General features: G+C 42.8%; 1 protein-coding gene across 2 annotated transcripts in view; it reads right to left on the bottom strand.

Moving 5' to 3' along the window:
• Positions 1 to 589: 589 nt before the first annotated feature.
• The window catches only part of LOC128117976 (nuclear body protein SP140-like protein), a 58,257-nt gene continuing 35,114 nt past the window's right edge, over positions 590 to 23,732 (bottom strand). Inside the window, exons 4-8 of one of the 2 annotated variants that reach the window (XM_052750562.1) lie at positions 22,054 to 22,107; positions 14,972 to 15,076; positions 11,671 to 11,813; positions 9,814 to 9,861; positions 591 to 1,111 (exon numbers count right to left, since the gene is read on the bottom strand). In XM_052750562.1, coding sequence (XP_052606522.1) covers positions 1,097 to 1,111; positions 9,814 to 9,861; positions 11,671 to 11,813; positions 14,972 to 15,076; positions 22,054 to 22,107 — 365 coding nt within the window. In that variant the 3' untranslated portion in view covers positions 591 to 1,096. Of the gene's footprint in view, positions 1,112 to 9,813; positions 9,862 to 11,670; positions 11,814 to 14,971; positions 15,077 to 22,053; positions 22,108 to 23,732 lie in introns of both variants that reach the window. The other variant, XM_052750563.1, reaches the window with a different exon arrangement.

Genomic DNA, 23,732 nt, shown 5'->3' with positions numbered 1-23,732 from the left:
GAACTTACCCAGATTTACAGTGAGTGAGGGCAAGAAGACATAGAAAATGTGTAATTTGGTGAGAAAAGGAAAGTTGTGACAGGAATTGAAGTCTGATAAGGAAAGGACCCCGAAGCCAGCTAAAGTTAAATTCTGGGATAGTGTATACAAAATAAATGCAATTATTAAAAAATTGGCAACATTAAGGAGAAACCCCAGACTTGCATGAGGACAATAGGAAAGGTACCTTGAGGACAAGAACAGACCCATGGGAAGTTCCAGAATATAACAATGTAAGTTCACTTGGTATGACAGTGTGTCTAAAATGACAGCATCTCAAGGGTACCCTGTTAAAAATGGCTGCCTAACTAACTGTCTTCTCAGTTCAGTTATGAAGCCACAGAAAGGCTGTGGGAGTTGCTCAAGAGGGGCCAGGCCACATCTTGAGCTGGCAGCAGAACTTGGCACCATCTTCATGGTACTGATTCTGCAAGTGTGGAAAACTCAAGAGTGAGGGAGTCATGAAAGCTTGCACCAAGGTTCCAGAAAGCCACGGAAGCCAGGCAAAGTGTAGTAGGATGTCAGGAGTATGCTATGTCAGGAACAGAGGTAAACATGTTTATGTCCTTCTACAACATAAGGCTTTATTGAATAATAATAAATTCAGAAGCTACAGCACTTTCACTGACAACAATCTGTCAGATATTCCCACTTTCCTTAATAACCCTGACCAAGGGAAACAGGTGTTCTTTATTGCAATATTAATTATTAACTCAGTTCACACATCACACATATATGTAACATATATCTCTACCTACCGCTATCCCTCTATCTTTATATGTAAGTTACAGACTAGCTACCAAGATTTAAGGTGGCAAAGTGCATGGGAGTCTGTAGGGTGAGATAATAAATGAGCTGGAGCTCTCTGGACAGGTGCTGAAGTTACTGTTGTAGTATTTGGCTGCAGGGACAGGGCTGAGCTGTAGAGTTGAGTTCAGTTGTAGAGCCCAAAAGGCAGGAGCAGGTCCAGATGGATCAAGAGGAGGATGGTAGATGGGTAATTTGAGTAATCTGTGGCAACAGCAGAGACCAAGCTGAATCGAAGTCCTTGGGACATTCAGGAATTCTCCACCTGTTGGTCAATTGATACACATTTCAAGTGGTTAGATGATAGGTTGGTGGGGACTATCACCATCACAGTGCTAGGTGTCCTCATTATAGGGCACAGATGAGGGAGTCACATGCTTTCCTCAGACCGGTGTGTCTGATAAATTTTTGGGCTTGGTTTTCCTGATTTGATTTTAATTTGCTCATATGCTTCTACGGTCCTCGCTTACTAATAAAATTATAGAGAGGTCCCCTTCTATTCCCAGTCATTTGCCAGTTTGTGTTGTATAGGTGGTGCCAAACAGAGGGTGCTGTTCTCACATCCATCCAGGTGCAGAGTCACCCTACATCTGCAGAGTCAAAAGTTGCTTGTAAAAAAGAAGTCTCTCAAGGGAAGACACTCTGAAAGAAGTAACAATAAGAACCCAACACACTCTTCTACACAATGTAGAGCAACTTAGGCCTAGCTTTGTCTAACACCTGGTCATATTCTCTTTAAGGAGCACCCGAGGCTGTTGTGCATGAAGCTGTAAAGGTGAAGCCTATATTACAATGAAGATCAGATATGTGGAAAGTTTGCCAAGGGAAGCTGCAGGCACTGGGTAGAAATGGCCCAAGAGACTACAAACAGATGTATGCAACAGAGCAGGAGGGACAGGGGTACACAAGCCCACTGGAGCACAGATGATGTTGTCATCAGTCCCAGATGCCAAACATGGAGCTGCAGGATTTTGTGTGTGTGTGCGTGTTTGTCCTATTTGATTTCAGTCTTAATTTGGTGTGATACTTTCCTGCTGTGTCCCCATTCCTTCCTTTTGTAACAGGAATGTCTGTTCTATGCCATTGGAACATGCTGGAAAGAAATAAATTCCATTTTGATTTAACAGGGGCTGACAGATCAGAGATCACTTGGAGTTTCCAGATGAGACTTTGGACTTTTGGATAATATTTAAACTGTTAGGGCTATGGGAAGTTTTAAAGTTGGGCTGAGTATATTTTGCATTATCACATGACCATGTACCTACGGAGGCCAGGACAGAATGCTATTATTTGGTTGTAAAATGTCTGACAAAGGCTCATGCCAAAGGCATTGAATACTGGATCTCCAGTTGGTAGTGATGTTTTGGGAGGTTATGAAACCTTTGAAAGTTGGGACCTAGAGGGAGGAAGTGGGTCCCTGGGCGATGACCTTGAGGTTTATAGGTTGGCCCTACTTCCTGTGTCTCTCTGTTTCATGGACCAAGATGTGAATAAACAGCCTCCTATTCCTGCCACCATAGCTGTGATTGGTTTCTACCACTATGCCTTCCCTGTCATGGTGGGATGTCCCTGTGAGTCAGAATAAATCCTTCCTCCCTTAAGCTGCTTCTTATAGACCATTCTGTCAGATGGAGAGAAAATGATACCAGGAGGAAGTTGCACAAATATCCACCACAGGCCAGCGAAATAGCATGTTGGGTAAAGATGCCTGCCAAAAAACCTGATGACCTCAGTTTAATCCTCGGAATCCACTTAAAAGTAGATGGAGAGAAATGGCTCCATAAAGTTGTCCCCTGATGCCGACAGGGACACTGTGGTTTGTGTGCCCCCTGTCAATCGAAAAAGTTACCCACTACAGGTGAATGGCTAAACAAAATGTGTTATAAGCGTACAAGTATACAACGGAATATTTGCACCCTTGAAAAGGAAGGAAATTCTCAGGCTGCATATGGTAGCACACATCTTTATTCCCACCACGGTAGAGGCAGAGGCAGAAAAGCAGAGGTAGAGGCAGAAGAGGATAGGCAGAGACAGAGGCAGGTGGATGTCTGTGAGCTCCAGGCTGGCCTGGGTTGCACAGTGAAGACCTGTTTTAAAAAATGTCCGATTCAGTCTTGAAACACTATACAGTCAAATTTGCTTTATTTGTTCCAAAAGCCCCCCTGTAATTTGTAGTTTCTCATGCAATCCTTGTCCTTCAGCTTCCCCAGGTCGCCTGAAGCATTCTTGGAAATGGGAAAGTCTAGAATGCATATCTGAGCCAGCTGTGGGATGTTTAGCCTAGACTTGCTACCAAACCCAACCTGTTAAATCAGAAGTGAGACTACATAGGTCTCTTGCAGACTACTCCACAGGGTACATCTCAGCCTTTTCATTACATTGGGTGTGAGGCTTTAAACTTGTGGCCATCAGCAAAAGAGACCTTTTGCCATCTTAAGGAGTCTTCCCACGCATGTGCCTAAGCATAACGGTTTGACTTGCTGTTCTTTGCTACTCTTTTTTTTTTTTTTTTTTTTTTTTTGTTTGGTTGGGTTTTTTTTGGTTTTTCGAGACAGGGTTTCTCTGGGTAGCTTTGCGCCTTTTCTGGGACTCACTTGGTAGCCCAGGCTGGCCTTGAACTCACAGAGATCCGCCTGGCTCTGCCTCCCGAGTGCTGGGATTAAAGGCGTGCGCCACCACAGCCCGGCTCTTTGCTACTCTTAACTCTACGATGACCTTGCTTGTATTCTTGGTTGGCTCTCATGTTTTACATGTTAAATGACAGAGCCATCGAGAGCATCCCTGTTCCCTTAAAGGGCCTCACTAGTTCCTTCTAGATTACTGCAGGATTTTGATACTTAGTTCCTCAGTGTCTGGAGGGCCCCACAGTGCTCTCTAGTGGTGGGGCAGTGCTGTACAGTCTTGGGAAGCACTCCAGGGATTTGGACTTCTTATATAGACTAGCCATGCCCAGAGAGCTGCACTATGTCACCTGTTCAAACTAGAAGGAATTCCTACTTTCTTGTGACTGTCTGAGGGACAAACATGGCACAGGCCTGAGGACTGGCCCACCACTGAGTGAGTGGTGGGAAGAAGGGAAGTAGGCAAGGTGACAGGGTCAATCACTCTGTGCCCTGTGCCATCTCTGCCTTCAGGAGAAGCCTGGCCTGTGGCATCATTCTTGGTGGTTTTGCTCTATCACCTCAACTGCTGGACCACTTTCCTTCTTGGATCCTTCTCCTCGTCCTCATGCAGACACAAAGGATGGAATTCCTCAGGTTTCCATCCTTGGCCACAGTCTGCCCATATGATCAGAGTCATTCCCCAGCTGCAGGTTTCCCCTTGTGTCCTCAGCTTCAGGGCGTCTCATCTCTCCTCTGCAGCCCTACATGTCCTAATGCTCAGCGATGTCTCCTCTAGGGCTCCCTAGGTGCACCTCACACTCATCCTGTTAAACTACAGTGCATCTTCCTCCTGCACCGTGCTCCTTCATTGTAGCTTCCATTTTATATAACGTGCTCCATGCACCACAAACCCAGGAGTCCATCCCATTTCTATACTCTCTCTCATTTCCCAAGTCTATCCCATCTCCAGTCCTATGGACATTTATTTTAAGTTTATTTAAAAGTTTTTTTCTGTTCCAGCAAGGTCCACTAAATACACCAAATAGGTGTATTAGTATGCTGGTCCCTATTTTTTTCTTTTAAAAAAATAGCCATACCAAAGGAAGTACTGAAGGCTGCCATTCAGTGCCATGGAGGATCCTTGAAGCAGGAGAGCAAAGCTGCCCTGGCGTGGAAACACGGACCCACTCTCCTTCTCTTGAATGCAGAGGCTCATGGGCATTCATCATGACTGTCAAGGATGTCCTGGCCTCCCTCTCCGGAAGAACAAGGGAGCAAAGGAATCAAATGGCTAAGAATCTTACATCCCTGTGTCACCTGGAAGACGAACGGTGTGGTATACCTGTGAGGACTTACTTACCTCTGGGCACGCCTGTGAGGGACTAGGCTGATTAGTTTAACTAAGGTAGAAGGGCCCAACCTAAAGGTGGAAGCACCTTCCCTGGGCTGGGGTCCTGCACTGTATAAAGAGAGCAAGGCTGGACTTGAACTGACCTTCCTGCTTCTACCTTCCATGCGCTGGGATTCCAGACATGTGCCACCATTACTACTGGGTAGGAGCATCTTGGAGTGCTTGGAGTTCCCACCTAAACAAATCAGAGCCTAATGCAAACAGTAAAACCAAACAAGATGTTTCAGCCATATAAGGCCTCTCTACCCCGATCTATCGAATGTGTTTCTCACATTGTCACTACGTCCTCACGCACCTGCAGGGAGCTCTCAGGTACACTCACTTTTAAATTCTTTGATCAAAAATATTGGTTTAGCCGGGCAGTGGTGGTGCATGCCTTTAATCCCAGCACTCGGGAGGCAGAGCCAGGCGGATCTCTGTGAGTTCGAGGCCAGCCTGGTCTACAGAGTGAGATCCAGGAAAGGCACCAAAGCTACACAGAGAAACCCTATCTTGAAAAAACAAAAAACAAACAAACAAAAAATTGGTTTAAATCATCCTGTCTAAAATGTTTCTTTTAAAATATTTCTTTTTCCCATACCTACTTTTATGGACCTATGCATCATCTCCTAGGAGACTAAGATGTATCATCTAACAACTGTTTGGCTCAATGCAAGTTCCTCTCTCTGGCTCTCAGTCCCCAGAGAGCCTTTGTGGAGACATACAAGGAGGCAGGTTTCAGCTGAGTGTGGTGGTGCACACCTTTAGTTCCAGCACTCAGGAGGTAGAGGAAGAGACATTCTGATCTCTAAGAGTTTGAGGCCAGCCTGGTCTACATAGTGAGACCCTGTCTGAAAAAAATAAAAAAATAAAAACAGAGGCAGGTTTCAGTGATGTTGGGCTTTAAAGTAATCACTGAATTGGTCAAATAATGGTTTCCCTCTAAAAAACCCAGTCAATGAACTGTTCCAGTGGTTCGGGGTTCTAATGAGCCAGATAATGATGCAAATTACAAATGATATAAAGGACCAAGTCTTAAATTCTCAGTGGGCTATGAATCCCAGTGGCCAGTGACATGTGAAGCCTATCAGTCCCTGAGAAGCCTGTGTGTGGAAGCCCAAGAATGCCTTGGATGGACATCTCTACCTGTAGTGTATAAGAATGCTGTGTCCCCTTGGGTTGTTATCAGCATTCACTCTTAGATATTTGTCCTGATTCTTCCCTGTTTTTACCCAACTTGGTGCCTTCCTCCACAGTGGGAGAATCTCCTTCACAAATGTAAAGGGAACTGTATAGCTCTTCCAGCAGAGCCAATGGGATGGCATTGCAGTACACATTGCTGTGGGATGTTCTGTATGGCAAATGTGTTGCTAATTAGTCAATAAATAAAACACTGATTGGCCATTGGCTAGGCAGGAAGTGTAGGCGGGACAAGGAGGAGAATAAAGCTGGGAAGTGGAAGGTTGAGTCAGAGAGACACTGCCAGCCACCACGATGACAAACAGCATGTGAAGATGCCGGTAAGCCACGAGCCACGTGGCAAGGTATAGATTAATAGAAATGGATTAATTTAAGCTCTAAGAACAGTTAGCAAGAAGCCTGCCACGGCCATACAGTTTGTAAGCAATATAAGTCTCTGTGTTTAGTTGGTCGGGTCTGAGTGGCTGTGGGACTGGCAGGTGACAGAGATTTGTCCTGACTGTGGGCCAGGCAGGAAAACTTAAGCTACAAATGGCGTCCAACGTGTGGCAAGAGTTTCCACCTAAAAACTGAGAGAAAAGATTCTAAAACGGAGCTAAAAACAGCTTCCTAATTGTCTCTCTCAAATGAGCGGCAGCTGCCGGTTTGATCTACTTGTGGGTTCCTAGCATGCATGCTCGACCTGCAATATGGTGGGAATGAGGCCTCTGCAAGTGGCACATTAAGCTGCATGGTGGATTTAGACTTTGCTAGTACAAAAAAAAAAAAAAAAAAGAGGTTTCTGGTCTACACGCTGCTTGGATAAAAGCATAGACCCACGATAGCTCCCAGAGCTGGTGGTAAACGTAGCCATGTTGGGAAGCTGAGGTGGGCAGAGCCAGCAGCCACAGCTGCTGCAGTTTAAAGCAAGAGATACACAATAAGACAGATTCAGATGTGATAGTTTACAATGTGTGTAAAATATACATAGGCTTGAAAGAGACAAAAAAGGTGATATATACAGTTATAGAAACAAATACATAGTTTTCAAAAATAAAGTCTTTAAAGAGACAGTAAAATTAATATAAAAAATAAGCCACGTAAAAGTGGATATTACACAGGGAATCTGCATTGTGTTGTCTTTGGGACTTTTAACTGCAGAAAAACATTTGATTGTAAAAGCTGTTGAGTTATGCCAAAATGCATGTTTTAAAGGTACCTTGACTTCAAAATTTGAATATAAGGATATGTTGCTTTGGGAAGGAGACTCTGGTTTTGTTCCCACAGAAAGTCAGAGGCTATGGATTTGTTCAAGATTAAGATACATCAGGTTTGACCAGCCAAGACCTCCTGAAAGGTCTCCGATGACACCATGGCCCAGATGATCCAACATCCAGAATGGTTTCAAGGCAACTGGCTCAGACGATACAGCCTCATGGACTATTCCATAATCCTAAAATTTTCTTTGTTTCCCCATAAGATACAGCACCCCCCTCCAGCAGGAAGTAGTAAGAGAAGCTACGCCCAAATTCCCAAATTATATGTAATTTTACTTTGTTAAGGTTAAAACCTTCCTTTTTGAAAAAAAAAGGGGGAAGTGCTGTGGGATGTTCTGTATGGCAAATGTGTTGCTGATTAGTCAATAAATAAAACACTGATTGGCCATTGGCTAGGCAGGAAGTGTAGGCGGGACAAGGAGGAGAATAAAGCTGGGAAGTGGAAGGTTGAGTCAGAGAGACACTGCCAGCCGCCACGATGACAAACAGCATGTGAAGATGCCGGTAAGCCACGAGCCACGTGGCAAGGTATAGATTAATAGAAATGGATTAATTTAAGCTGTAAGAACAGTTAGCAAGAAGCCTGCCATGGCCATACAGTTTGTAACCAATATAAGTCTCTGTGTTTAGTTGGTCGGGTCTGAGTGGCTGTGGGACTGGCAGGTGACAGAGATTTGTCCTGACTGTGGGCCAGGCAGGAAAACTCCAGCTACAACACATCTTCCCAGGTCAGTCCTTCCTATAAGCCACATCTCCCAGGACCTTCCTCTCCAGAAGCATTGTCCTCCCAAAGGCAAATAATTTTTCCATTGAGGAAGAATTTTCTGTGTATATGTCTTATTGGAAGGTGGAAAAGTATGGGAAGGGCCAGAAGAGGACTGTGCCTTTGGTTGCTGATTCATTTTCTGGTTGCTATGACTAAATACCTGAGCAAAAGCAAAAAAGGGAAGAAAGGGTTTCCTTTGGCTCCTGGTTTGAAGGGACAGCTCATCACAGAAGAGAGGGCATGGTGGTGACATGAAATTGAGGCTGCTAGTCCTATGGTGTCTACAGGGGAGGGAAGGAGGAAAGGAAACAGAAGAAGGGAAGGAGGGAGATAGATGATAGACAGACGGACAGATAGATAGAGACATATTTTGTATTATGGGTATTAACTTATGGGGCCAAGGGTATAATGTTATGATATATTTTGTGCCAGTTTGACAAGGGGTAGACTTATGATAGCTAATCTTCATTGTCACCTGGACTAGATTTGAAACCACCTAGTAGAGATGCCTCTGGGTATATCTATGGGGATGTTTTCAGAAAGATTTAACTGAGGAGAGAAGACCCCTGAACATGGGTAGCACCATTCCATGGGCTGAGGTACTGAACTGCATAAAAGGAAGAAAATGAAAGCATTTTTTCCTTTGGTTAATCTCCTGATTCTTGCTACAGAACAGGAAACATTACTGTTTAAGAGATAGAGGTGCGTATCTCCTAAAATGACATGTAGCTTCATACATACCCTATGCTCAACATCTACTTATCTTGGTGTATGACTTGAAGGTGCAGTTCCTCAAAGCATGGACAGCAGAATGGCTAGAGCATCCATTTCATCCACAATCAGGAAGCAGACAGAGATGAGTGCACTTTGCATCAGAAGACAGAAGATGCCTGTGAGTCTAGTCATCTGAATACTGTGTGGAAATTTTTTCTCCATCAGATTCCTTTAAAGTTAGAAAATAGTGCCGGGCAGTGGTGGCGCACGCCTTTAATCCCAGCACTTGGGAGGCAGAGGCAGGTGGATCTCTGTGAGTTCGAGGCCAGCCTGGACTACCAAGTGAGTTCCAGGAAAAGCGCAAAGCTACACAGAGAAACCCTGTCTTGAAAAACAAAAACAAAAACAAACAAACAAAAAAGTTAGAAAATAGTAAAGTTAAGGAAAACAATAAACCCAACCTTAAGTTTAAGATTATTATGGGATGCTTCTATGTATTCCATAATCATATTTGTGTTTTCAATTTTGATGCTTTAAAATAACTTCATCTTCAAGGCACTGGTGGCCTACACCTTTAATCCCAGCACTCAAGAGGCAGAGGCAGGTGGATCTCCATGAGTTCGAGGCTAGCCTGTTCTGAAAAGTGAGTTTCAGGACATCCAAAGCTACAACAGAGAAACCCCATCATGAAAAAACCAAACTGAACTAAACCAACCAACCAACCAACCAATCAACCAACCAACCAACCAAACAAAACACACTTCATCCATCATTAAACCACAACTCGGAGGTCTATTTTGAGTGCTTTTTATTATCCCCACCTCAAAGGAGTCAGCATTCAAGGACAAGCCTAGCATTGTGTTCAATGGAATAGCAAGAAAGGGATAAAGAAAAGTAAAAAGAGAAACTAGCGGTGGGAGTGGGCGATGGAAGATTGATTTTAATTATGACCCGCCCGTTGAGATTCCTAAAATAAGATGCTGTCCACATAAAATCAGTTATATGATGAGAACTTATGAGAAGTTGTATCACACTCACCTTTTTGATCCTGCAACGTACTTTTGGAAGCTTGGGTAGAAGATTTTTCTGAAAGATAAAAGATCTAAGTGTGTGGTTAATCTGATCTGTAGTGTGAGTCTGGTATTGCCAACCTCGTCCTAAAGGTTTCTGCTGGGTGTTCCACCATGTGTTGCAGACTCTGATGAATAAAATTGAGAAAGTCCTCCTTAGAGCCCTCTCTCTTTCTCTGGAACATCTTTTTAAGTCCCAATATAACAGGGTCCCAGACCTTAGTACAACTGACTCCATGATGGAAGTACCATTAGGCCATAAACTCAGCATGTAAACAGTAGCACCAGCCAAAATGAAAACAAAGACTTAATCCATTAAGTCCCATTGTTCTGGGAAAGTCTCTAAATGTACTAACCTTACTTTTGGTTTCTGTAGTTCTGCTTTTGGTCAACTGTTCTTATTAACTGAGGTATGTCAACCCAGGATATATTTTTTTTGTGTTTCAAAGTTCACTCTGAGAAAGGCCCAGTGTTACCCTGGGATCCCAAACACCCAGCATAGTCTCCAGCTGGCTAATAAAAACTTCCTATTGGCTTAAACCCATGTCCTGAGAAGTTTTCTCCGGTGGATATCCCACAACACTGAGTTTTCGCTCACAATCTCTCTGTTCCCACCTGAGACATTCCATCTTCAATTTCCACACCAGAACTAGCCAGTCAACACATGCATGTTGCATGTTTACTGGGCATCAGATACTCTGATTAATGGACTATACCAAGATAGCAAACCCTGGTGGGGGGGTATTGGTGAAATTATTAAGGAATGGCTACCCACTACGGAGTGGGGGGGATAGAGAAGAGAGCTGTTTGCCTGCTTGTTCTCACTCTTGCTGGCAAGTTCATCTATTCTGTTGCTGAGGTATTCCTTCACTGGTATTAGAACTGCTTCTTTGGGATTCCGACATAGGCTGAAGACCTACAGCTTTCTTGGATTCCTCCAAGACTCTAGCACCAGACTAGGACTGCTGAGATACCCAGTCTCATGGACTGAACAACTACCAGGTACTTGACTTTTTAGTTTGGAGACAGATAGTCTTGGACTACCTGGACCACAGCCTCTAAGCCACTCTAATAAATCATAAATCATATATATATGTATATATAATATATTTAATACATATTATGTAGTATATAATTATACATAATATATAATAACTATATATCTAATCAATCACACATTCCATATATATGTATATGCACATATATGCACACCTACAAAGTAAGACAGAAGAAGAAATCTTCTGTTCCAGTTTCAAAAAAATGCAGATATGAAATTGTGGATTTTGACACTGAGTTGCTAGTTACATATGTATATTCATCTATCAGTTGAATATATATGCTCATCTATCAGTTCTATTCTTTTAGAGAACCCTGACTAAAACAGCTTGCTTGTCTAAATGTCAGATTTGAGCTGATCAGGATAGAATTAAAGTCCTGCATGAAGGAGCCCGACTGATGTGTTATGCAGTACACATACCTCATGCCCTATGTGCACACAGCTGTTTTAGTGGTGGCTTCTTTGGGATGCCTTCTTTCTCTGGACTGTCTCCCACTTGTTTGAGAGTCAACTCTCTTTGGCTTCAGTGCTGAGACTTCTCTGTGTGTTCCCTAGTCAGAATGGCCACTGCCACCTCAGGATCCTGCATCTACCCTGTGTTCACATGGGTGTGCTGCTTTGAACTGAGATTGTGTGTGTGTGTCTCTCTCTCCTGGGTGAGAAAACTTCACACTAGCATCAGGGTTTTCCCTGTAACTCAATAATAATGTGTTCAGTAAAGAGTGAAAGAGAAAGTGAGCACTGCCACCCTACCCTCCACTGTGGTACCTGGATCAGCAATTTCAGGGGTCTGTCGTAGCAGCGCAGACTCAATCGCCAGTTCCTTGATTTTTCATAGCCTCCCAGGATTTCAAACTCAGGGGGTATGTACCAGTCCCCATCCTCACTCTGTATGGACTTCACGGAGACCCCTGTAAGACCACAGTAGGCTGACCGTGAGCCTGCTTTGTCCCTAGAGCTCAGATTCATGGCCTCCCACCACACTGAGCTTGATCCACCCAAACCATGCTCAAAGTCAATAACAGAAGAGTCGGGTCTCTGCTCTGGCTTCAAGAGCCTTTCCTGTTTCTTTGATTTTCATGCCTGAAGAAAATGACAATCACCACCAACAGACACCTTTTAAAACTATTTCAGGGTAACCTAGAAAAGGACAAGCTAGTGACTGACTCCACAGGGTGAGTGGATTTCAAACTGATGTTGAGCTCTTGGGCTGGAGAACAGCCAGAGTCTCAGGCAAGTTGGAGGTGGAGTCCTCAGCTTAGAGCTGAGGCTGCAGCTGTTTCCACAACTCAGGAACTCTGTGACGTCATTGTCTACCCAATTTAATGAGACTATTAAGCAGAAGCTTGCCCATCCCTGCAATCAGAGGTAGGAACCATTAAACATGAATGAAATATTATCACATGGAAAAATGGATTATGTTTAAAAAGTAGTCATATGATTGGTATCTTCATTATTATGAAAATGCAAAGCAAAATCACACCATTTCATGTCCACCAAGATGACCATAATTTAAAAAAAAAAAGAAGAAATAGCAGCTATTGACATAGGAAAGTTGGAAGCCTATGGTAATATTTTATTTGTATTAAAATGCTATTTGTATGTTAATAAATAAAGTTGCCCGGGGGTCAGAGCTATTAGCAAGCCATCGGAAAGCCGGGCGGTGGTGGCGTACTCTTGTAATCCCAGCACTTGGTAGGCAGAGCTAGGTAAGTCTCTGTGTGTTCAGGGATACAGCCAGCATTGGATACACATGCCTTTAATCTCAATACCAACCATAGAAGACCTGGAGGTCTATACAGACAGGCAGTGACGAGGTGGTCATGTGGTTGGGTTTACAACCAATGAGAAGGCAGAACAGAAAGTCTATATAAAGACTTTAACACAGGAAGTAGCTCTCTTTCAGAGAGGTAGGACCATTGCAGGAGGAAGGGTAAGGTTTTAGCTCTTAGCTCTGACCTCTTGGCTTTCTTCTTTGCATTGGTTCTGTGTTTCTTATTTAATAAGACGGTTGGTTACATCTACAGAAGCCTGCATTGCTGATGGGACTATAAAACAGTGTGGACACTACTGAAAACATTTTGGCAATTCCTTACTGAGTTAAATATAAATCGCCATATGACCCAGCAATTCCACTTCTGTGTGTGCATGCCTCAAGTGTTTATATTCATCCATATGTTGTACATGAATTCTCAAAAAGGCATTATTTATTATACCCAAAGGTAGAAATGATCCAAACTGATGAATGAATAAAGAAAATATGATATAGCCTGTAGTGGCTGGTTTTATCAGTCATCTGAGAGGAAGGAGCCTCAATTGAGGAAATGCCTCCTTGAGATCTAGCTGTAAGGCATTTTCTCAATTAGTGATCAGTGTGGGAGGTCCCACTGTGGGTGGTGCCATCCCTGGACTGTTAGTCCTGGGTTATAAAAGAAAGCAGGTCGAACGAGCCATGTGAATGAAGCAAGCCAGTAAGCAGCACCCCTGCATGGTCTCTGCATCAGCTCCTGCCTCCAGGCTCCTGCCCTGCTTGAGTTCCTATCCTGACTTCCTTCAGTGATTGACTATAATCTAGAAGTGTAAGTTGAATAAACCACAATTTGCTTTTTGGTTATGGTGCTTCATTGCAGCAATAGAAACCCTAACTAAGACATAGCCACACAATGGAATATCATGTTATTTAGCCAGTAAAAACATATATTACATAAACGAATAATGCTTGAAATCATAATGCTAAGTGAAAGAAGGCAGTCACAAGTGGCACATATTATAGGAAAATTTATAGAGTAGGAATAGGCGGGTGATTACTTAGTAGGGTATAGTAGGAATGAGCATGAAAATACTCTCATGATAAGTGTTTCTCATGCACCAAAGAAGAAAACTGCTCACTGTTCTGTATACTCTAAGTGGTGAATTGTATGGCTGTTGTTTTATTTTTTTGAGACAGCATTTCTATGCATAGCCCTGGCTGTTCTGGAACTCATCTTTGTAGATTAGGCTGGCCTTGAACTCAGAGATCCTTTTGCCTCTGCCTCCCAAGTGCTGGGATTAAAGGTGTGCTCCACCACTGCCCAGTGTATGATATATGAATTATAACTAAGAAAACTGTTTCTATTTCTACTAACTGTCATCCACAGGGCTCATATTAAGGGAGATCTGAATACCAGGTAGTGGTGGCACATACCTTTAATCCCAGCACTCAGGAGGCAGAGGCAGGTATATCTTTGTGAGTTCAAGGCCAGTCTGGTCTACAAAATGAGTTCTAGGACAGCTAAGGCTGTTACACAGAGAAACCCTGTCTTGAAGAACCAATCAACCAACCAACCAACCAACCAACCAACCAACCAACCAACAAACAAGTAAATAGAGATCTGAGATGAAGTCCATCATAGTAGACAGTTCTTTTGCAAAAGTTAGAGCCTGTGATTACCAAATACATGATATTAATGATATAAATTAATTCTCAAATATATATCATTATTGTCCTATTTATTTATTTTTGAGGCAAGGTCTCACTATGTAGTTCTGGCAGTTCTGGAACTCACTGTGTAGACCAGGCTGGCCTCGAACTCACAGAAAATCACCACTCTCTGCCCTCTAAGTGCTGGGATTAAGGGCCACCACACTTGGCTTATTATTGTCTCTTTTAAATGAGAAAATTCTGGCTCAGAAAGCCCCACCCTCCACCCCCTGTATAGTTGAGACCATCACACTTGGAAAGCTGAGTCTTGCACTAAGGTTCTCTGATTCTCAATCCTATGATGGTCTCACTGTGACAAGTGCCCTCCCCTGGTGCTACTGACCCAGGGATGTGAAGGCAGAGGCTGAGGGTTTCTTCCTGTTTATGGCTGGCTAGAAGAAAAATATACAATAGTTTCCTTCTATGGATGGAAGTTTCTCTGGTTCTCTGAGCATCTCATGGCATCCATATTGTTTCTTCAAGTGCAAAAAGAGCATGTTAGGATCCCTTCCTGTTTTCAAGCCACACCTTCCCCAATTCCTTAAGTAATCCATTACTTCTTTTTATTCCTTTCTTTATCAGTTGCAAATTAAAGATCACAAAACCTACCTTGCTCGAATTTCCTCTTGTGTAACACTCCCTCCATGTGACCACATGTCACAGGAAGCAACTCAGCTTTGAAATGTGCAGCTTCATTTCTGCTCAGTTGTGGAACTGAAAGAGAAGATTTCTTTGTTTCACTTTGCAGGTGCACAGGCCTCCCTGAGTCATTCTTCTAAATGCAGAATGGCACTTGGGAAATTCTGATCTACAAATATCTAGCTTTGAAGTCTTTTCTTAAAGGAGATCACTGGATACATAATGACTGACAGTCCACCTCTGTCAAATTTATAAAAAAATCTAGGATGCTTAAGAAGAGAAATTTGACATCAATAAAATTCTTCGGACTCCCACTGGTTGCTACCTAACCATGAAATATACAAATGCTGTAGTGGTTCTGACAGATGCTTAGTAGCCATGTCACTTTGCTGTAGATGGTAGCCGGTCATGAGTCCATTTGAGCATTGACTGGGCAAGCAGGGAGAAGAGATGATGGCTGTGCCGGATAGTTTTATGTCAACTTGACACATCTAAAGTCATCTGACAGGAGGGACTGGGTTGTAGGCAAGCCTGTAAGGCACTTTTCTTAATTAGTGATTAATGGGGAAGGCCACAGCCTATTGTGGGTGGTGCTATCCCTAGGTTCTATAAGAAAGCAGACTGAGCAAGCCAGGGGGATCAAGCTAGTAATTAGCACCCATCCATGGTCTCTGCATCAGCTCCTGCGTCCAGGTTCCTGACCTGTTTGAGTTCCAGTCTTGACTACCTTTGATGATGAACAGTGATGTGCAAGTGTAAGCCAAATAAATCCTTTCCTCCCCAAGTTGCTTTTTGGTCATAGTGTTTTATTGCAGCAGTAGAAAACCTAACTAAGACAACAGGCAACCTAATAAAGTTGGGTGGAGACCATTGCTACTTCCTTTTTGTCTGCTCTGCTCCATGTCTCCCTCACAACGGCATTTTCTGTCTTTGCTGAGAGAGAACCCCAGAAAGTTCAAGAATAATCTGAAAACTCTATGTGGAGCAGAGCTGCAATTCCATAGAAGTACAGATGAAAATTCCTCAAGCAAATTTCTGGGAGATGATATGCTAAGCTTGCCCTGCCTGTCATCAGTGCAGAAACCTTGGTGGGTGGTGGGGGTTGTGGGGTGGGAGAGTGAGCGCTGTCCGTGGTGCTGAGACTGTTTGAGAGGTAGCTGATCAAGACTACAACGGACTGAGGATAGCTGACATAAATCACCCTCTTACTTTAGAAATGAAGAAACTGAGCTAAGAGCCAAGGGACAGGCCCAAGTCCATGTAGTCATAGAAAAGAAAGTTCGGACCCAGGTCTCTCCCTACCACTCGGGGCTACCTTGATGTGCAATCACTGGTGGGTATGTATGTATGTATGCATGTGTGTATCTCTGTGTGGCAGAGATTGTCTCCACTCTTCAGGTCAATGGAAGCAGCACTGCAGAGGCCCAGGGCTCTGGATCTTGTTCCAGCTGCATGATCAAAATTCTCAGACACAGTGAGTAAATAGGAAGTGCCTTGGTGGCGAACTCAGCTACATAAAGCTGTTATGGAAACTAACACTCTTCCTTCCTCTCTGTGGATGGTGAGAACACCAGGAACAGAAGGGCTACCACTCAGGAATGGCTTTCCAAGGGCCTCTCCTCCTTCCTCTCACCCAAGATGCTCCCAGGACTCAGGTAAGACATGCCTGAGAATACCTCCTTCCTCCCTCTTTTCATAGGGCCCACAGAAGATTTTCACATGATTAATTCCTGCAGCTGTTCTTTCTCTATTCCAGCTCTGGTGACAGGCTCAGCCAACGCAGCAAATATAGAAAAACAGAGTTCTTTTCTCTCTAACTCTGTGTAGTGGTTTGTTTTTTTTTCTGGGTCTGGTGGGTCTGCTGGACCTTTTATTGAACATATTTAGGCCTCACATTTTGAAGAGAAAAAGGAAAAATACTGATGTTTATTCTAGCCCACTGAGGTGTGGGTACAAGGAGATTTGGAGTTTAGATCAAGCTAATTCACAGTACAGCCCCACTGTATTTTGTTTTCAAATAAAGTAGCTGAGCAAGGCAAGATTCAGTTTTTGCTGCATCCAGATGCCGTTTTGCCCATGTAATAACATGAAATCCATCACAGACCCCATAAAAACAATCATGGTCAGAATATGATTTAAAGTTATTTAAAAATAATTGTTATGGTCAGTATTGATCTCTAGAGGGGTGACAGTGTTGTCAATTCCCCACTGTTTATGCAAGATTTTTATAGAAGGTCTAATAGTTGTGACCAATTTAGTAAATGCCAAATAAGGTGACCAGTCAGTCTGCCCAGAACTAAGGACATAGGAGTTCCTGTGAGAAAATTGGAAAGTCTAGACAACCAGACTGAATTAGTCCTCCAAGGTCCAAGGACACATATCTTAAGGCAAAATGTAAAACCATCCTTGTGACCACAGAGCACATTAGTGGGATTGGATTAGGCCAGAATGGGCCCCCTAAACCAGGCCCTAGAAGAAGAGCTGAATTTCTTTTAATGAGGCCAACCTGGTGTTTGGCCCCTCTTCTTTCCTACTGTGGAAGCAATGGGAGCATCTCATGGGAGAGAGAGCATCCTCTACTTCCAGCATCATTTCACAGCTAAGCCCATCAAACAAGACGCCTACACCGGCCCCAGTCATCGTGTTCTCTTAACCTCCCCAACCCGGAGGGGCTTACACCAGCTGCTATTGAACAGAGGCAGGGCTCCAGGGAACACTAAAAATGGGGGGGCATTTACCAGCCCTGCTTTCCATGTCCTGTTCTAGGGCTTGCCCAGCTGAAGGAAGGAGGTGCTTTAGACGGGAGAGAGCAGGAAGGTTTGTTCCTTTGCTGTTTGCTCTTTCAGACAGGGTCTCACTGTCTCAAAAATTGAACCTCAGGTCAGAAAGGGCACTCAGTTGCTGGTGTGGAATGCTGTTGCCACAAAAATGGAACTGGGAGGCTACAGGGCCTGCTCACGACAAGAAAGAACTCACCAAAAGGGGGGAGGAAAAGGACTATGAGACAGCAGATTTGCTTTCTTCTTGTAAGTCATTCAATCTAGACATTTTAATAACCAATGGTCAAGTTAAAAGCATTCCATAAAAATCAGGTTCAACTCAAAGGGAAAGGAAAAATTAGAACAGATAAGATTGATGACATAAATACAGTCACGGCCTTGCTCCAAACAGCTTGCTTCTAGATTTTGCTGCTCTCAGATTTACAAGTAAGCTAGAGTAGACTTTTTTTTAAGGTTTTAGATTCCCCCAAACCTTAACAAAATCTGTGTGTACTCAGGGGGTGAAGGGAAAGACCCACAGACGCCATCTGACCCCTGGACTTGGTAGAGGGTCCTGGGTTCTTTTTCATTTTCTTTCTCCTGAGAGCTGTCTGGACACCAGCTCTGCTGTCATCTAGGAGAGACACAGGCAAATGCAGAGTTGAGCCAAAGTACAGCTGACAATAGGAATGAGCAAGGGAGGCATCCCGGTTACATGAGGATACTTTCTCTACACACTGGGCCGAAAGCTCATGACGAAGAGCCGTGATGGACCAGGCAGAAGTCAGACTTAAAGCATGTGAGGATTCTGTTGTATTAACACTTTGGAAAGAAATCTGTCTACACACAAAGAGACTTGAATGAAAATGTTGTCAAAAACTCAGCCTGAATAATGTAGTTTTCAAAATATGCATTCAAAAAAATGGATGCAACCACTTTTTCTACTTTTCCAAACAAAAATGTACATATCAGTCAACAGCACAGCTGGGTCATTGTCAAAAGTGTAAGATTCCTAGTTTGGTGAAATTCATATTGAGTGGGATTCCAAAGCCTGCTTCATAGATATGATACAAAAGAGATAATCATTTGGAAAAATGAATAGCTTTTGTTTAAGAGAAAGGAATCCCTTAGACCATTATTAAAACCAGACAGCAGGGGCACTGTTTGTAAATATATACATGCTATATGAATAAGTTTGTATGAAACATCACCATGTAGATACATTTGTGATTGAATTGTTCAAACATATTCTAGGATGGATTGGTCTCTCTGTCTCCTAACTATTCCAAAATATGTGCCACTTTTTATTGCTCTCAGAACAAATCACCAAGAGTTCTGTAGCTATCTTAGTTAGGGTTGCTATTGCTGTGAAGAAACACCATGACCAAACAAACTTGGGGAGGTAAGGGTTTATTTGGCTTACACTTCCATATCACTGTCACTGAAGGAAGTTGGGATAGAAACCTAAACAGGACAGGAACCTGGAGGCAAGAGTTGATTCAGGGGCCATGGAGCAGTACTGCTTGCCGGCTTGCTCCTCATGGCTTGCTTATTCTGCTTTCTTATAGAACAGTCTAGGGATGATACCACCCATAATGGTCTGGGCTCTTCCCCATCAACGACTAAGAAAATGCTTTACAGCTGTACCTTTGGAGGCATTTTCTCAATTGAGATGCCTTCTTTTCAGATAATGTGTCAAGATAACATAAGACTAGCCAGCACAGTAGCTTCCACACAAGTTTATATGACAATAATGTCAGTTAGGTGTCTGATGTGGGCCTCACCAGGCTGAACTCCAGGTGTCCACAGCCCTTCATCCATTCCTAGAGGAGAATCTATTTCTTTGCCTTTTTCAGGTTCTCAAGGTCACCCACATTCCTTGGTCCCTTCCTGTGTCCTCAGACCCATCAGTATTACATCCTTCTGACTACTCCTCCACAGTCTAAAGCAGTCTTTAAGAGAGCCAGTTTTTAAGATTGCACCCAGAGTATGCAAATAAATAAATAAATAAATAAATAAATAAAAAAAAAAAAAAAAAAAATCCCGGGATGTGGCAAGGGCTAGACTTTTTCTATCTGAGGGGTAAATGAGGAAACATACACACTTTCTGATGCTAATTTTCTCTTTTACTTCATCTTAAAAAAATCTCTTTCTCTGAAAATCTCTGTCTCCACCTAGATACATTCTACATTGTTACGTTCTCCACACAGCCACATACCTCTTTTGTACAGTTACATTTCTTTTCTATACAGCTTCATTTTCCTTGACATCTCTTTTTTACATAGCTCCACATCTCTCTTCTATACACATTTCTTCTCTCTACTCTGCTACATTCCTTCACATATTATTACATCATTTATTTATTCTCTCATTCATTCACTCTCTCACATTACTCCTGCACACTCACACACACTCTCACACCTCTTCTTCATATTCAGCTATCTCTCTTTCAGCACACACATACATACTCACTCTCTGCATAACACTTTTTTTTTTCTTCGAGACAGGGTTTCTCTGTGTAGCTTTGCGCCTTTCCTGGATCTCGCTCTGTAGACCAGGCTGGCCTCGAACTCACAGAGATCCGCCTGCCTCTGTCTCCTGAGTGCTGGGATTAAAGGCGTGTGCCACCACTGCCCGCCCGGTTCTGCATAGCTCTTACATAGCTGTACATAGCTGCCTCTCTCTACATCATGACTCCTCTCTCAGCCAAACTCTGGACACTTCTATGGTACATTTTCAGGGTCTGACCCATTCTCATAACACATAATAAGTCACACAGTTTTTCTCAGGCTAGAGATGTCACACTGACTGGCCAGTGAGTAATGCTTGGCAGTGCAAATAGCTCTAAGTTGGTGAGGGTTCCCAGACAGAAAGTAAACAGTTGGTTGAACCTCAAGCCTGTAACATAAACTGAGGCTGAGACTATGTGCAAAAAGTCAGTTACTGTAAAGGGCTATGTCTACCAAAGTTGCTTCAGTTCTGACCTTGATTTAGCAATAAAACTGGAACTTATGTTTGTGTTTTTTCTTTAGGGGCAGTTAGTCTGCTTTGATTTGTTCTGAAATCTAAAATTAGCTGTCTTTGTGACTGAGAATGCTGTTGGTTTCCTGTGTCAGTTATGAAAAATATTCTAGTATTATTAGAATTATAGAGCCTAAGCAGAAATCATCTTCCTGACCATCCACAGCTATATATGTGTACCCAAAGATGGAATATTTTTATGAGATAAACACACAAGCAGTGGGGAAAATACCCATGACTGTTATTAGGGAAGAAAGAAGTGGCACATGAGAAAAATTACAGACAGGAGCAACTGGTCATTTACAGTCAGTAACTCCATGGCTTTGCCAACTGGGGCTCCCTGTCTGGTGGGTCAGCCTGTTCAATACTAGCTGTTACCTGCTGTCTACCTCACGGCCTCCTGCAACAGTCGTTCCTCTCTCTGTATTTAAGAAAGTTCCCTTCTTCTTCTTCTTCTTCTTCTTCTTCTTCTTCTTCTTCTTCCTCTTCTTCTGGTTTTTCAAGACAGGGTTTCTCTATGTAGCTTTGGCACCTTTCCTGGAACTCACTCTGTAGCCCAGGCTGGCCTCAAACTCATAGAGATCTGTCTACCCCTACCTCCCAAGTGCTGGGATTAGAGGAGTGTACCACCACCACCACCTGGCCTGAGTTCCTCACTTCTTTTTTTTAAATTAATTTATTTATTATGTATACAGCATGTATGACTGCAGGCCAGAAGAGGGCACCAGATCTCATTACAGATGGTTGTGAGCAACCATGTGGTTGCTGGGAATTGAACTCAGAACCTCTGGAAGAGCAGTCAGTGCTCTTAACCTCTGAGCCATCTCTCCAGCCCGAGTTCCTCACTGCTTAAGACCCATAAAATCAGAGTTGTCTTTGACCAACAGTCAAAGACAGTTGTCACCCCCATCAAGGTCCCTAGCTTAATTATGTACATAGAATGTCTTTGTCATAAAGATAACATGTTCCAAGGGCAAGGGGGAGGTCACCACAGTCTACCCCATTGTCACACACAATAACAATAATAATTCTAGCAGTAAATAACTTATCAGGGCCAGGCAGTGGTGGCACACGCCTTTAATCCCAGCACTGGGGGGGGGGGAGGCGGATCTCTGTGAGTTCGAGGCCAGCCTGGGCTACCAAGTGAGTTCCAGGAAAGGCGCAAAGCTACACAGAGAAACCCTGTCTGGAAAAACCAAGAAAAAAAAAGAAAGAAAGAAAGAAACTTATCAGAAACACCAAAAGCACATAAACTCTCATTTGTTTCCTTACTTCTCTTCCTCTTGGATTTTCCTACAGTAGTGTTGTTTCCAGTCTCCACAGTATCTAGAAAACAATGAATGACAATGAGGGAAGACATAATGAAGAGAAGCTACAAATCTTGGGACTGATCACACTGCAAAGGCCCTGCTTACATCTAAGTTTCAACTGTCATTCCTTCTCTCTTTCTAAAGAACCCAAGGCTACTGAACTGAGAACTAGGAATCCAGGGAGGGCTCTGGTCATTTTGGCCCCCCACCCCTAATGGGACATTTTGAATCTTGACATGTTTTTGTACAGATAAAATAAGAATTTTATAGGAAATTTTCTGTGCAAGCCCTAATTAGTTCTTTGACACACTTGAGGAGTCTGGTCTTTCTACCTCAATTAGCCCAATTAAGAAGAAAACCCCTCACATTCATACCCACAAATCAACTTGATCTATGTAATTCCTTACTGACACTCTCCATAAGATTATATATAATGTCAAATTGACAATTAAAACCAAGTATCACACCATTTCTGTGTTTTTCCTCTCCTGTCTTGCTCCCTTTGGCAGAACTGTATCTGTCTTGATTATGTTAGGGCATAGTCACCTTGCTTGTCATAGATTAATAGGCTAGAAGCAAGCTCTCCTGATCCCTTTCTTTATCCTTGGTGATCTAGCATACTGGATACTAATCCTAAGAAAGAAATTTGATGTTCATGGATCCTGAGACAGAGACAGAGAAGAGTCCTCATTGCTGTCTGGCTGCACAACAAGCTAGATTTTGAACTAAGACACACACACACACACACACACACACACACACACACACACACACACACCAAAAAACAAAAAACAAAATAAACCCAAACCAAAACCAAAAACTGAAACACACCAAAACCAAAACCCATACAACCTCTTCAAAACCACATCTTTCAATAATCACATTTAAGATCCAAAATAGCCATTCTCTTCTCACGTTTCACAGTATTTTTTTTCTACCTGACGTTCTAAGAATTTAAAAAAAAAATAAAGAGAAACAAATTTTTATTTGAAAAGTATGGGGAGAGGGCCTGGAGAGATGACTCAGCTGTTAAGAGCACTGGCTGCTCCTGCAGAGGACCTGGGTTCAAGTCTCAGTACCCACATGACCACTTACACCTGTCTGTAATGCTAATCCTAAGTCTCTCTTCTGGCCTCTGTGGGCACTGGACATATATGGACAATATTCACACATGCAGACAAACAGTCATATACATAAAAATAGAAATAAATCTTAAAAAAAGAAAGATATGGGGAAGACTGTAGCCAAAGATGGTGCCCCAACGTGCAGGGAAACCTTGGGTGACTGTCCAGGAAGCTGGCTGTTTCCGTCATAACTCACAATTTTTGGAATCGCTTGTTTGTACTTCCTGTTTTACTAAGTAATATTATTTCCTTCTCTGGTGTCTAAAGGAGTGGAAGATTAGGTAGTTGTAATTTTAGTTTTCCTTTTTAAGAAATTCAGAAAAGAAACTCACTAAGAGGTGCTAAGTATGTAAGTTTGAAAGACATCATAAGACAGTTTTCTGTTGGTAATACAAGATAGGATAGAAAGTGAGTTAGGTACACTTTGGACTCACCAAAATAGAATAGATAATGGAATATTTTCTCTGAGTTTTTCAGACGCAAATGGACTAGATATTGTTTAGGTATTTATTGCTTG

This window comes from Peromyscus californicus, unplaced genomic scaffold (genome assembly GCF_007827085.1).
Source record: "Peromyscus californicus insignis strain IS unplaced genomic scaffold, ASM782708v3 Scaffold_21__1_contigs__length_65335640, whole genome shotgun sequence".
Lineage (NCBI taxonomy): Eukaryota > Metazoa > Chordata > Mammalia > Rodentia > Cricetidae > Peromyscus > Peromyscus californicus.
Note: the sequence above shows the minus strand (reverse complement) of the source record. Positions and strands in the feature narration are given on the sequence as shown.